This window comes from Erythranthe guttata, chromosome 4 (assembly GCF_056151865.1).
Source record: "Erythranthe guttata isolate IM_541 chromosome 4, IM_541, whole genome shotgun sequence".
Classification (NCBI taxonomy): domain Eukaryota; kingdom Viridiplantae; phylum Streptophyta; class Magnoliopsida; order Lamiales; family Phrymaceae; genus Erythranthe; species Erythranthe guttata.
The window spans coordinates 6,606,987-6,622,847 of record NC_142536.1 but is presented as its reverse complement, the minus strand read 5'-3'; the positions used below and the strand labels follow the sequence as shown (position 1 = coordinate 6,622,847).

General features: G+C 34.3%; 2 protein-coding genes across 2 annotated transcripts; one reads left to right on the top strand and one right to left on the bottom strand.

The window, feature by feature from the left end:
- Positions 1-2,584: 2,584 nt before the first annotated feature.
- On the bottom strand, positions 2,585-5,024 carry LOC148771005 (bidirectional sugar transporter SWEET13-like). The gene is made up of 6 exons (XM_088817440.1): positions 4,973-5,024; positions 4,578-4,614; positions 3,964-4,174; positions 3,689-3,850; positions 2,928-3,047; positions 2,585-2,833 (listed from the first exon to the last, which is right to left on the bottom strand). Exons 1-6 carry the CDS (start codon positions 5,022-5,024, stop codon positions 2,585-2,587), a joined length of 831 nt encoding a protein of 276 aa, XP_088673566.1.
- Positions 5,025-7,906: 2,882 nt separating this feature from the next.
- Positions 7,907-11,176, top strand: LOC105951663 (phenylalanyl-tRNA synthetase class IIc family protein). Its single transcript, XM_012975114.2, has 10 exons — positions 7,907-8,233; positions 8,521-8,711; positions 9,169-9,375; positions 9,508-9,625; positions 9,832-9,908; positions 10,118-10,297; positions 10,382-10,426; positions 10,521-10,625; positions 10,718-10,831; positions 10,924-11,176. Exons 1-10 carry the CDS (start codon positions 8,026-8,028, stop codon positions 10,972-10,974), a joined length of 1,296 nt encoding a protein of 431 aa, XP_012830568.1. The 5' UTR covers positions 7,907-8,025; the 3' UTR covers positions 10,975-11,176.
- Positions 11,177-15,861: the final 4,685 nt, after the last annotated feature.

Here is a 15,861-nt window from a genome sequence, read left to right as displayed (position 1 = left end):
CTTTTGCTACTCTCCACCAAATTGCGCGTAGATTTCACCTCGTTTCACCAAATCGCGAGAGAATTTCAACGGGCTCCACCAAATAGCGCGAGCTCTTTAACGCACCTACCAAATTGCGTTCGCTATCAAATGGAAAATAAATAAAAAATTTATTTCTCCACGCCATGCCAACGATTAAAGAAACACTACAACACCGATCTACTCTCAACACGATCCGGAACCCTTTTCGACGTGGCTCCCACATCGTCTCGAGAGTGGGGGGCTTGCGAGACAACTCCCACGAGGAGCCAACTCGCTCAGTACTACCACCCGTTGCGAGGTAACTCCCACGAGGAGCCAACTCCCTCGGGTCTCAACACCAAAGCGAGACAACTCCCACGAGGAGCAAACTCGCTCTGTCCTACATCCCGCAGTGAGACAACTCCCATGAGGAGCAAACTCACTCGGTCCTACAACCAGCAGTGAGACAACTCCCACGAGGAGCAAATTCATAGCGAGACAACTCCCACGAGGATCCAACTCGCCCGATACTATAGCTCGATGGGGACAACTCCCACGAGGAGCTAACCCCCTCTAGTCTCAAAACTACAGCGAGATAACTCCCACGAGGAGTCCACTCGCTCAATCCTACAACCCGTTGCGAGGCAACTCCCACGAGGAGCCAACTCCTTCGGATCTCAAAACCACAGCGAGATAACTCCCACGAGGAGACCACTCGCCCCGTCCTATAACCCGTCGCGAGGCAACTCCCACGAGGAGCCAACTCCCTCGGGTCTACGAAGCCACAGCGAGACAACTCCCACGAGGAGCCAACTCGCTCGACACTACAAATTCGTTGCAAGACAACTCCTACGTACAACCACCTCGCTCGATAATAAGACTCGCTGCGAAACAACTCCCACGAGGAGACAACTCGCTCAGAGCAACCTCAATCCGCACGCTCCTCAATCGCGCGTCATCCAATGCTCCTACAACTTCGCTGCAGGACAACTCTCTTGAAGAGACAACTCGCTCGCAATGCACTACATAATCGCAAGCTCAAGTTAGCACGATTACAACCCTAGAAACACTTAGAGATATTATGAGAATCTATATAGCCTGGCCAACTTGATTACTCAAAATTTATCTACTTGTTTTCGATGGGTCCTTCATTAAAACGTGGCCACGGTCCAAACATACTTACGACCCACGAGGTCTAACAAGGGGCACGATCCCCATAAAAAAACTCTTGAGAGCCTGATCCCCTCCTCAAGTACATCACGCACAAGGCTATATGTAAACACATACAAGCAACGCGTCAAAACATTGACAATGTCGATAAATAACAACTCCCACGAGGAGAATACTAGCTCCGTGCTACTACATTTTCACGAGACAACTCCCACGAGGAGATAACTCGATCAACTCTATTACCCCACGACGAGACAACTCCCACGAGGAGATTACTTGATCCGTGCTACCACACTATCGCGAGACAACTCCCACGAGGAGACTATTCGCTACTACATCGTCGCGGGACAACACCGACGACTCAAATAACTTACATAGCGACAACTTGGCCGCGCTACGCGCCAACGCGCATTCACGCCCCTCCGACACACGCTCCAATTCATTTTCGCACACCATCAGGCCATATGCCAAAGAACGAACACTACAATTTTCACTCTCGACACGATTGAGAACCCATTTCAACATGGCCCCCACATCGACTCGAGAGTGGGGGGCTTAATGATATGCCTAATTGGCCCAACCCAATGGGCCTACAAATTATTTATCTACCGGGCCACGAGCCCAATATCGAAGACTACTATCACCGAGGCCCAATCACCTTCAAGCAAGGTTTGGGCCCGACAATCTCAACTAAGCTATAAATACACATTTGAACTCATTCGATAAGGTACGTCCTATTAACTGAGCAATACTATCAACTGTATTCTCTGGACTATTTCTATGATCAGCACGTCTGACTTGAGCGTCGGAGGGGTTTTCGCCGGATCAACCCCCGGCTTAGTTCATGTGTTCTATGATCGCAGGTACCTCAGGATCATCAAGTTGTCAAGCTACTGGTCTGCTTTGCTCTCCCAGTTCATTTTCTACACCACCCTAGGTGAGCTACATTTTAGCATCATCATATATATATATATATATATATATATATATATATATATATATATATATATATATATATATATATATATATATATATATATATATATATATTCCATTTAAATCACTTATAAACATGATTTATTAATAAATTACATGAAGCAATATAATTTTCTAAGCAAATATAATTTTGTTATAGAAATTATAATGAAGCAAGTCAACGATTAAATCAAACTTGAACAAAGCGTTAAAAATACAATAATTAAGCACTATTTCAAGAAATTGCAACCCATCCCAAATTCAGAAAACACTAAAGTACGAATTTTTTTGAAGTGAATTAAGGATTTTATTAAACGATAATCGTCATACTGGGAGGTTAAAACGAACCCTCCGTACAAGCCAAGTTCAAATCGCCCGCAAGCTCAATTACATTAAGTACACATATTAAGATAAATTTAATTAACACATTAAACTTTGATTAATTGGACAATTCCACCATTCTTTCTTCACTCTCACCATTAATTTCATCTGCATCAACAGTAATATTAATTTCTAAATTCTGATTATCTTCAACTGCAGGTAGAGAGCAAACTGGGTGTATCTCAGGTGAAATTACTATTTTGGCCTTGATCGTCGTTGGAATTTTATCTTGTACTTTGCACTTCTTGTATATCAAATACAGTATTATTTGAATTACTCCAAATATGAATCCTACTATGGTAGGAACCTGTCAAATTAACCTGATAAAATTAAATAATTGATATAGGGAAAATAAATAAATGAAATATTGCTAAAAGAAATAAAATGAAATTAATTAGTACCGTAATATAAAAGTCCTTGAGGAGTAAACCGTAAAAAAACCACATCACAGCATTTAGTAAGAGGGCAGATGATAATGATATTGGCATGAACTCCACACTTTTTGTTTGTATAACCTTTTTCTGCATCATATATTAAATCAACAATAATATGTTATATATTATGTGACTATAAAAAGTTATATCACATAGTAATATAGTAAGGATTAAATACAGTTTACCCATGTACTATCACTAATGCATTTACGTTCCCAAACTATCAAATGCAACAAATTATTTAACCCTATATTAAATCAACAAATTATTTCTTTAAATGTACGTCGGACGTGAAAATATATATCCTATAATTAACGAGAAATACGAAATTAAACGATAAATTAAAACAAATAAAATATTTGAATTGCTCAAGAATGATATGCATAGTGTGTGTGCGCGCGCGCGCGTGTGTGTGTGTGTTTAATTAGTATTCCTCCTTGACATTTTATTTAAAAATATGGTTTGAGGTTTAATCATACAAAACACTCATTAAATAGTTTTTAGTTTGATAAGAAAATTCAAAATTACCCTTCTAACAAGATTATCGGAACATTAATCGATATCATACTCCTCTCTCTCGTGTCTATTTTTCTCGATATAATTTATGACCAAATGTAAAATTATTTTAAAAAAAATAATTAATTATGCATTCAATTACTGTTAAAATGACAAAACGATATGGGGAAAATACGACAAATAAAATATGCAATGCGATCGAGAAATTATACCATGATGCTAAGAGGCGCGACATATACGCTCACAGACAATATTACGGATATCCATCCAAGAACATGAACTCGTTGAGATCCTTTCACTAAGAAGTGCGTTAAAACAAGAATCAATCCGAACCCAAAAACATTAAGAAGCATAATCAACTCGAGGGCTAAAATCTGGAAAAAAAAAAAACCAAAAAAATATCAATATCGGTAAATAAATAAGAAAATAAAACTATAATAATAATTAAATTACCTTAGGATTTTTGCACCAAAAAAAAAAAATTTACCTTAGCATTTTTGGGTGCATAAGAAATGTAAATGAAAATGTAAATGGCTTCAATGAAAGAGCCAAGGGAGTTAATAGTGATGAGAAGGGTTTCATTTGATTTTAGTGTTGCATAATATATCCACAGCATGCAGCTAAGTAATCCAACAACATATGGCACTGATTGAAACCCTTCTGTTGATTTCTTCTTTAATATCCTATAGAATGTTGGCCTGTGACAAATATAGTAATTGATTTAATTAATGAAATATATTAATTAATATGGAATTTTCATAAGTTAAAGAGTTATTAATGATTAGGAAGAAAATAAGGTCAAAAATACAGTTTTCATCCCTCAAGTTTGCAATGATTTCATATTTGGTCCCTCATGTTTCGAAAATTCGACATTTTTTTAGCCATTTTCGTCAATTTTTGGTTTGTACTAACGAAATCAAGAATGTGCCCAACACTGCCTTAACTGATGGACTAACAGTAAATTGACAGAAATGGCCAAATGTATTAAATTATTGAAACATGAGGGATCGAGTGTATTTTTTGTGAACATGAAGGACTAAATGTGAAATCAGTGCAAATTTGAAGGTTGGAAACTGTAATTTTCCCAAGAAAATAACTTACGCTGGGGCCAGATACACCAAGAAAGCGACAAGGTTACCTACAAAATTTAAGAAATTTATCAATCCATAGCTAGTATATTGTTGATGTTTTTAGAAAAAATGACTAGGGCATAAACGCAAAGTAATTTGAACAAGTACTCGGCGATAAATTTATAGAATTCTCTATAGTTTGTCAAGTTATAATTCCTTCGCTAATGTTGCCTAGTTTGTCGACATAAAAATTTTGTGTTACAAAATATGACATAGCTAAATTGCGTGTAGTTAGATGCTACACCCAATTAATTATACTGTCTAAATTTCAACTATAAATCTACACATAATTAAGTGTAGAATCTAACTCCCCTAAATTGTTTCAAGAAAACACAAGTTGAGGGGATTAATTGAAAACTTGGTTACCTAAAATTCCAAAGGTAAGTACTAACGGATTTTCCATGTTGAAAAGTGCCATATCTCTCTCTCTCTCTCTCTCTTGCAAAATTTAAATTGGAAAAACAAAGAAAAATAGAAATTAGTAGTAAAAACTAGGATTATCAAATATAATTTTCTTCAAGTCTAAACTTTCTAAGAATATTTGAAGGTTGAGAAATATAATGGGTATATATAGAGAAAATTGGCCCAACATTTTGTGCATGGTGGCACATATTGAATTTCATACCAAGCTCTCAACTATTGACACATTCACAAGATCAAATTATGATCATCCATTACTAGATAAACTTATTTATATGCTTACTTTACTTGCCTACAAAGTTCTTGGAATTAAATTAAATTTTTTTAGGGACTAAATTAAAATATCTTTTCCTTTTTGGAAATACCCAAACCCATTTAATAATGATATGATGTTTAAAGTTAACAATTCTTTATTCAAACTTAAAAGTGTTCATTTCTAGGGATTGATTTCGCGGCGTTGATTTCATTTTTATTAGGATTCTTTTTTTCAAATTTTACTATTTTTCTCTATATAATGAAGCAGAACCCTAGTCAATTATATAGGTGCACTGGATAAACATACACTCCCGTATAATAGCTAATAAATTACAAGAGAGACATAAACCACATGCTAACCATGTGTGACAAGTTCGACCTAACGTCCGTTAGGAGTGACATTCGAACTTGGGTCAATTAACACATGTTCCAACCGTTATGTCATCCCTTGTGGAATGTTATGTCATCCCTTGTGGGACCAGTTTATTTTCAAATACATCGTGACAATTGTTGTCCTGTCTTTTTATTTTTATTTTTTGAAAAATTCAACTCATGTTACAAATTGACGGAAGTAGGGAGGGAGGGAGACAGGATTCGAACCCCAATCCTCTACTCTAAATAATTTATAAAAGTATCTTTCAAGAACTACTAATTCCATGAGATTATATATTATTTTTACTACTTTAATGATAATTACAATAAAAATTATCTTCTATCTTTTACTTCCAAACAAAAAAATTAAATCTTTTATTTTGGCCTTCAAAATCAAATGTCGATAATTCCATTCAATTTTGAGACGTAACGGCAATTTCAGATCATCATAATATCAATCATTGTGACATCAATTTCATTCAATGATTAGTATACAAACTTAACATTTAACAATATATATTGAGTAATTATTATTATCAGTGTAATAAATTGACAAGTTGCTTTTGTGAATTATTGAAGATATGTGTTCAGTGGAGCCACCACTTTGAATTTGTCTTACATTATCATTCTAAAAGGTATATTAATTGAAAAATCAATCAATAATATACACATAAAAATAGAAAAAAAATAGAAATATATTTTTTCTTTTTCTATAAAATTGTCAATAATTAATTATGAATGAGTTAAGCAAATGGTATTATTGCGTTCTATCACTTTTGGAGCACTGCTAGCTGTCGCTTGCGGGATTCAAATATATGACTCCGCCTCTTATACATACAAGTGGCTCCATGAAATACTCGTTGCATGCTTTGTACCAAAACATCTTATTGCCTAATTTTTATTTTCTCTCTTTAGATTTTGACGACGACTCACATCCAAAGGCTCGTATCGACAATTTAATAAATGCACACAAACCAAACCTACTAAATATAACAATACAAGTTCAAATTAACTAAGACCCAAATTGATACGATCTAAGCAATTATGCTCAAATTATGCTTCTGGAAACCTCATAATCAAAGATACGCAATTCATAAGTCCTGAACAGTTTCTTGAATTCTCTGAATTCTTCTATAATGCAAAGCTGACTTGAGCGTCGGAGGGTTTTCGCCGACACCAATTCCAGCCCCTAACGACTTTTTCTTTTTTTAGATGCAGTTAGTGCCCACGCGAGAAATCAAGAAGTACGAGGGGGAATTTCAAAACATAAATTTGTATCACATAAATTAATTTATTTTTACAAATATGTCATTAGGATTTTTTAGGTTGTCCTAACGTTTCTTTCTTTTATATCTTTTATATATAAGATATAAGATTATAATAAAAAAATAACACGCCTTTTTTTTTATTTTTTTTATTTTGAGTTTATTTATTTTTTCAATTGTATTGTAAAAAATGTTGGTTTGGCCATTTTATTTGTTTGTTTGTTTGTTTTCAAATGCAATTTTGGGGGGAAAACTCAATTTTCAAATCACTGAAATTTATGAGCTCAAATTAATATGGTCAAACTGAATCGAACAAGATAATGGTTCGCGGTTTAACTCAATCGGCCGGTCCGATCAGGTTTCAAAATATTGAAATTTATGAGCTCATATTAAAATATTCATGAAGATAAAAACAAGATAAAAACTATAATCGCATTGGAAAATGAAAACCAATGTTTGTTCCTTAAAAGAAATGAAGTTTAATCCTTAAGTAATTAATACTACCAAAAATGCATTAGAGTCCAAAATAAAGAAACATAAAACAAATACAATTAAACCTCTATAAATTAATACAATGGGGACTAGAAAAATTCTATAATTTAGCAAATTATTAAATTATCGAGATAATAATTTAACACATTTTCACCGAGATAAACTATTATTTAAGCGAAATTATTAATTTATCGAGGTTCTACTGTAGAAGCAATTCTAGATATACTCATAACTACTTTTTAGATGTTGAGCATAAAATAATAAATAGATTATAATTTAATTATTAACTTAATCGGTCGAGCCTTATTCAGGTTGAGCCATAGTAGGCTCAAACTCGACTCATAAATGAATCGAATTTGGTAAAATGGCTACTTGACCCAGCTCATAGTCAATTAAGTCTCAAATCGAGCCAAACAATCGGGCTTCGGGTAGGTCCGACTCAATTGCGGGTCCTACATATATACTTGCAGAAAATTAGCAGCGGCCCGATGAATAACAGATCGGGTCAAGGCCCAACAACAAAATGGTTCAGCTTATCCAAACAAACGGACCAATTCAATCCTCCACCAACCACCGTACCACCACCTCCGGTCAGGCGGAGCAGCACAGTTTCCAATGGCGGCGACTTTATTCCTAAAGCCTTGCATTTTTCTCCATCGGAGAACCTTGTTTGCCCTTCCCCTCCAATTTTCATCTTTCTCCACCTCCTCCTCCGCCACCGCCGCTCCTTTTCCGGAAAATAAAGTTCATAGGTCCAGACAATCACCGGCGGTGTCCGCCTCTCTTCTCGAACTTGGCGGCGGCGTCAATATTTCCCGGGATGGTAAAATTTCCCACCGACTGCTTCATTTTTCTTCAATTTCTTAATTGTTACGATGTATGATCTATCTTCGAATGTCCGCAATTAGGTTTTTAATTTCAGCATCTTATTATACTCTTCAATGGTGATTTGGTGAATGTATAAATATAATAGATGAATTTTCGATTGGTACTTGTTCTGTATTTACTACCAATTAAGGTTTTTAGAATTGTTTCAATTTTATTTTTTTCTTAAATCACTTATGATCTGATGCTTGCTTAATGAGTTAAAACATGTTAATGCGCGTGCAGAGATAGTGAAAGATGACCCGACGAACAATGTTTCCGACACTATATTCTCGAAGCTTGGGATGCAGCTCCATAGGAGGGATCAACATCCGCTCGGCATACTAAAGAATGCAATATTTGATTACTTCGACACTAACTACCCAAACAAATTCGAAAAGTTCGACAACTTATGCCCTCTTGTTTCTGTTAAAGCGGTATGTTTACTAGTTTTTGGGGCACGGCAGTGATTTCTCGTTGAATTGTTTCTTAATCAATATCTTTGCTGAACTTGATGCTGATAGTTGCCAGTTCATAGTTATTTAAGCCCAAATTAAAGTTGCGTTGATTTGCTGAAGTCCTTTGAGAAATGAAACACTGACTTGTTTTGTGCTGCTAGATTTTAGTTCTCGTCTGTGTAAAATGTAAATACTATACTACTCGAATATATCTGCTATATCCGAGTAGATGGTGAGCTATAAACAACTAACGTGTTTCTTAAAATACTCGGTGATTTCAATGACTTGGGATGTATAAACTCAAAAATTAAGTTTGTCGATATCAAAATTTTTCATTAGATGCGTATTTTCTTGATATTCAGTTTTAAACTCGAGTTTTGTCAATCGTTGATGATGCATAATCAGAATGTATTGTTATATTGTGTTATTCTTACAGAACTTTGATGATGTATTGGTGCCTGCTGATCATGTAAGCCGGAGTTATAATGACACATATTACGTGGATTCTGAAACAGTACTGAGATGCCATACAAGTGCACATCAAGCAGAGTTACTAAGGCAAGGCAATACTCATTTCCTTGTTACTGGAGATGTTTACCGTAGAGATTCAATCGACTCTACCCACTACCCAGTCTTCCATCAGGTTTTCTGATTTTTTTTATTTTTTTATTTTTTATTTTTTTCCATCAGTGACTGATAAGTTGTTACAAATAATGGCATCTACTTCATCTTTTAGTTCATCAAATAATGTCTTCTTTTATGCATGACGATTCAGATGGAAGGTGTACGTGTTTTTACGCCAGCCGACTGGGAGGGATCCGGTACTGATGGTACATTGTATGCAGCTGAGGATCTAAAGAAATGCCTCGAGGGTTTGGCAAGCCATTTATTTGGTACAATATTTATTGCAATATGGTCTATTTTAATGGTGAAAAAATTGTTGGACATTAATACATACATCTACCTTGTTGAAAAAGGAAAGTTGTTAATTTTGTTCATCGAAAAGCCAATCGTTGGATGTAACATCGAATACTGATTTTCCTTCTATTGAGATTACTATTGTAAGATCGCAGCATCTGATTTTGAAGCACTTTATCAGGTGGTGTGGAAATGCGTTGGATCGACACATATTTTCCCTTCACGAATCCCTCATTTGAGTTGGAGATATACTTCCAGGTACTATTCCATCTGTATAGTAAATATTAATTAAAACCAACCCGTGTATCTCGAATTTAGGAGAGATTTTCAAGTCTCTGGGGTTTATTTCTTATAAGATAAATTGTTGAATCTTGTTCTACCCATTCTATTAAGGGATTTGAACCAGAGTAATATTTTCTAATGAATTATTTATTCACCGTGTACTGATTCTGTTTAAAAGTAATTAGGAAAAATGGCTGGAAGTGTTGGGTTGTGGAGTGATGGAGCAAGAAATATTGAAGAGAAGTGGTCGGACCGACAATGTTGCTTGGGCTTTCGGGCTTGGACTTGAGCGCTTAGCAATGGTTTTATTTGATATTCCAGATATTCGCCTTTTCTGGACTAGTGACAAACGGTTTACCTCACAGGTACATAAATATATATATATTGATCACGAGTACTCGTTGCCAGTTTTTTTTTCTAAAAAATCTGACCCGTCAATTTTTATGTAGTTCGCAAAAGGCCAGCTTGGTGTCAAGTTTAAGCCATTTTCAAAGGTACGACGAGTATAATGTTTGTTACCAAGAAATATTTATCATTTTTATTCCTGCATTGCTTAACTTTTTACGATTGGGATATTTTGTTGTGCAGTATCCACCATGTTACAAGGATATGAGTTTGTGGATTAGCGATTCATTTACTGAAAACAACCTATGTGAGGTTGTTAGAGGTATTGCAGGGGATCTTGTCGAGGAGGTATGTTATGTTCATCGGATATTTTCATAAGATGAATACTATGGAGAAATTTAATTAAATAAAAATATGTATATTATGCAATGTTTTGGCAGGTGAAATTGATTGATAACTTCACGAACAAGAAAGGAATGACGAGTCATTGTTATAGGATAGCGTATAGGTCCATGGAACGATCACTTACCGATGAAGAAATTAACGATTTACAGGTATATATTATATATATATATTTTTTTTTGTAGTTATTATTCTATAGGATGATTATTCGAAATCTAAGTGAGTTATTATTACAATTATGCAGTGGAAAGTGCGAGAACAAGTGGAGACCAAGTTGAAGGTTGTTCTTAGATGATAAGTTTCTTATTTGTGTTTCCACAACCATCATCAATTTGAGCTTTGGAATAAATTATGAGGAGTCGATGTGTCTCTTTTTAAAAATATTTGTGTTCCATATTATCTGTCACTTTAGATTTATAAATTATAATACTGAATTAAATGTATTATTAATGTATTTTTTACTGTTTTAACCTTATTAATTCAGTTATAAGTATTAACTCTATCTTATCACATCATTAAATGATCATGGTTATTTTAGTCTTTTTAAATGTATTTTTTCTTTTTCGTAAATCAAGAAACATTTATTAAGAATAAGACTCAAAATGAAGACACCTTTATACTTGGTAACTTGTCATCTTTGGCAATCATTTGTAAACTTGTCCTTCTGTATTCTTTGATTGTGAAAAAAAATATAAAATAAAATAAATAAATAAAAAATTCTTGTGTTGATCCAATATCAATTATGATCAGAAATAGTTAGATATGTATACATCTCCAGTTCTCTCTTAATACTAGCTCTGCTCTGTACTACTGGTAATCATTTGTACATCTCGTGTTATATTGCATTATACATGTCTATAGATTTGTTATCAAAAAATAATGTATGGGCTCTTTTGCTTTCAATGGATCGGCAAGACTGACTAATTAATCCCCTTGAAACTGAGGTTAGGTTTCAATTACACCGGCTCGAGACTGATAAGTGGCCGGTAATTTAATCTTCCCTTCTCTTGGAGTTCCAAGACTGTATAATCACACCCTGCACCTAGGGCTGGGCATGGGTCACGTCAGGTAATTATCGCCAATTACCTACTCGGCCCGACCATCCCATTTTGCTGAAAGTTGAAAATCATTATCGGCCCGACCATTATGGATCGGGTAATGGTTGGCAACCGATTTTGTCGGGTAAACAATGGGTGGTTGGTCGGTATTATCGGCCATCTATTTATTATTATTTTTATTTTTAATTTTTTTTATAATAATAAGATATTTTTAAAAAAAATTCAAAATATATTTTGTGAAAATCTTAATTATAAAATTAAGAGTTTTATTATTAAACTTCTACGATAAGTAAATATATAATGAAGGATATGAAATAAGAATTATAAAATAGAAATAATACGAAGAGGTTTATAAATTTGTGTTTTGAGTTTTAACGTCTTTTATATATTATTTTAACATTAAAAAATAAAAAAAATTTAAATATTTATAAAAAAAAATTATTATTTTGAGTAAATTGAAAACTACCGACCGATCCACTTATATATGGTTCGGTTAAAATTACCGACCAGACAACAGAATTATCGGCCGAAAAAATTGTCGGCCTAAAGAAGCGGGTCGAAAGCGGATGGGTTGGCCGATAAAACCAACCCATGCCCAGCCCTACATGCACCCCATATTATTGAATCTTGGACAAATTGTTGGATACACTCAACATGTTCAAATTACAAATTAGCATTGTGTAAATAGCTTTTCATTATCACCAAATTATTTCAGCCCCTCTTCGTTTTTTGTTGGGTGGCAACCAGGTAACACTTGGATTTCATCTCTGCAATTTCTACCGTTTCCAATCTTGTGCTCTTAATTGTTGGTACACTCACTCGGTTGTGGCGGCTGAGTCGGTTTTTGGATCTTCTCAAATTTGGAGGAGTGTTGTTGAGGGTGAAATCGTGGGTTTTTCTGTAAAAGTTTTGTGGCATTTTTTTATTTCCTTCTGGCTTTTGTGAATACATTTAAATTTGAGGTGGTCTTGGTTTTGAGGTATTTTTACTTTATGTCTTTATGTTTTCGATGTTGTGGTCATATTGGTGTTATCTGTTTTTTTATAATTGTTAATGGGACATATAAAAGAGGGCTTTCAAATATTTTTTTGTTAATTATGGCTTAAGTCTTGCTGTGAATTATGATTATGTTAATTACGCATATTTCTGTACTGTGCATTTTGGCTAATGTGACATATATTGCATTTGGTTATACTTGTTGGGCACTTACTTGTTAAGTGTGTATTTTTGTCCAATGAAAACCTAAATTTAAAGTACACTGGATTATGCTTTTTTTGTTTGAATTTAGTATTGGAATTGAAAAACATTTTACGTTTGTCTAATGTTTTGAACTTTCTCCATATTTGTCCTATGCCCGCCAGCTTAGTTATTTGTATGGAAGACAATATAGAAAATGATGAAGCCATAGTAGTTCTAGTTACTCACATAAATGAGCAAATGAAAGTTCATGTTAACATACGCATTGTTCGTACCCATATGAAACCTTACGGTGGTGTTCGACATTACAGTTTTTTTACCTCCTTGAAAATGTTGGAGGATTGGTCGCCACTAGGAACATCTCAATTATAGAGGAAACTACCTTGTTCTTGCATGTTATTTCCCATCATGAAACCGGTTGGGAGGGATCCGCCGCCGATAGTAGGATTCTATGAGACGCTATTATTCGACACAATGGTCTACTAGTTCCAAAGGGTAGGAATTTTTTTTTAGTCATCATTTGTACCCTTTACATATTTATTAATACTAAGTACCTTTAATAGTCCCTATTAAATCCACGCTTTCTAGGGCATTATTACTTAGTTGACAACGGGTATACTAATAGGAATGGATTTTTGGCACCATACAAAAATACTAGGTATCATCTCCAGGAGTTCAGTGATGGTACAAATTTGGTACGTGTCCATGAAGAATATTTTAACTTGAAGCACGCAAAGACACGTAATGCAATAGAATGAGCATTTGGGATACTTAAGTCCCTCGTATTATCTGATCAAAATAAAAAATTGAATTATTATGTCGTGTTGCTTATTTGGCATAACTTTATTTGTACGAATAGTGACCATGATCGCGAAGAATACGAAGTACCGGAAAAAATTATATAACCCCCATCAATCGTAGCAACTTCATTGAGACAGTCGAGATATCCGATGAATGGATTAGCTGGCGGGATTCACTTGCAATTAGTTCTTAATATCATATTTAACTTGCAATGTTTGGTACTGTGTTTATTTGACATTATGCATTCATTTTCATGTTTATTGTAATTTTACACAGTAGACTATGGTACAATTTATTTTTGTGTTTGCATTATCCATATATCATAACTTCTTCGATTTTTTATTTTCAATAATGCAATAATAAGTCGATCGATATATTTATTCACGTTCGGCAATGAAATTTATTATGCAAACATTATGTCGACATCATTATCTCAAAAATCGAAGGAAAAAGGATCCGTCAAATCGACGGGAATAGTGTGTCGCAGTTGGACTGGTCCCGAAAAAAATTTTATCATCCTCGCACTTAAAAATATTGTTTCTAGGGGGTGGAAGTATGACAGCGGTTTTAAAACAGGTTAGGGGGTGCTAGAACAACACTTGATGCAACATTTCCCTGGGACCGATCCAAAGGGAACTCCACATATAGCGTCCAAACTTCATGTTTGGAAAAAGGCTTATGGATCGATTTGCAGCATGTTAAGTCGTTCGGGTTTAAGTTGGAAGGATACGGCAAATACAATAGATGTTGAGGTTGCACTGTGGGATGAGTATTTGAACGTAATTTATTGCGTTGCACTCATTACAAGTCTTTTTATTATGACTGTTGACATCGAAATTTTGTTAAATTATGGGATTAAATTACAAATTAATAGCCCACATGAATTGGTTATTAATTTGGATCTCGAATCAAAGTCCATAATAAATTTGGACTTTGAATCAAAATCCATAATAAATTTGGATTTTTACAAATATGTTAAATGATTTAACCAAAAAATAAGTAATAAATTCTTATTTTTTGTGTTAATTATTTGGGCCCAAGTCTAACCCAAATATATTAAGCTGCAAGTGTTTAAGTCTACTGGCCCAAGTTTCAAGTGAAGAAACCCTAAATCGAGCCTATAAAAAGAGGACACATGCACACATACAAAAAAAGAAGCATCAAGCAAGGCGTACATCAAGCACTCAAAAGCTCTCAAGTCTCGATCTCTCGCCACGACGAAGAACAACAACCGCGGAGGTTCTACATCTTCATCAAGGCACCAAATCCACAAGACCTAGAAATCCCCAAATCGATTTCTAGATATTCATATCTACTTCCGCAAATCAACGGTGGAATCAAGCTCTCAATTCAAGAACAGGCTTCGGCCCTTGGATTATATCTAGGAGAAGAATCAGAGGAATCAACAAAGATTGTAACCCATTTTCGTTTTGATTAAAATATATTTATTTGTTCCTATTTTTTCTTGTCTTGTAATTTATTTTGCAGACGTTTAAATTTGAGGTTAACAATGACTATTCAGTTTTCTCTTTAATTTGTCAACATCATTATTATATGTTTCACATACATGCAGTAGGGTTGTGCATGGATCGGTTTTAACCATCAACCAACCCATTTTCGACCCATAATTTGTGACGGTTAATCAACCATCAACCGACCCATTTACGTTGGGTCGATAATCTCAACCAACCCATATATAGTTGGGTCGATAATGGTTTCTAATATGATATAAAGTTGGTTAGTCGGGTAATATCGGCCAACCAACTTTATTTATTAATTTATTATTTATTAATTTTATTTAAAACATTTAATATTTTTAATTTCAAATTCTGTTTTATATCACGTTTATTTAATTGTTTAATATTGACCAAAATCCTAAAACCAATAAATCTAACATAATTATCTAATTTGAACTATTTTAATTTTAAGACATATAGTCTAAATATTTGGACGATTATTATTCGTTGAACTATTTATGTTTACAATATATATGCCCCGTAATGTTTTGAATTTTTTTTATTTGAATATTGTTGAACAAATCACATTTAATTTATAAAATATATAGTGTTGTAATAACTAATAAAATATTAAATAAAATTAAAAAAAATATTTAGATGGATGACCCA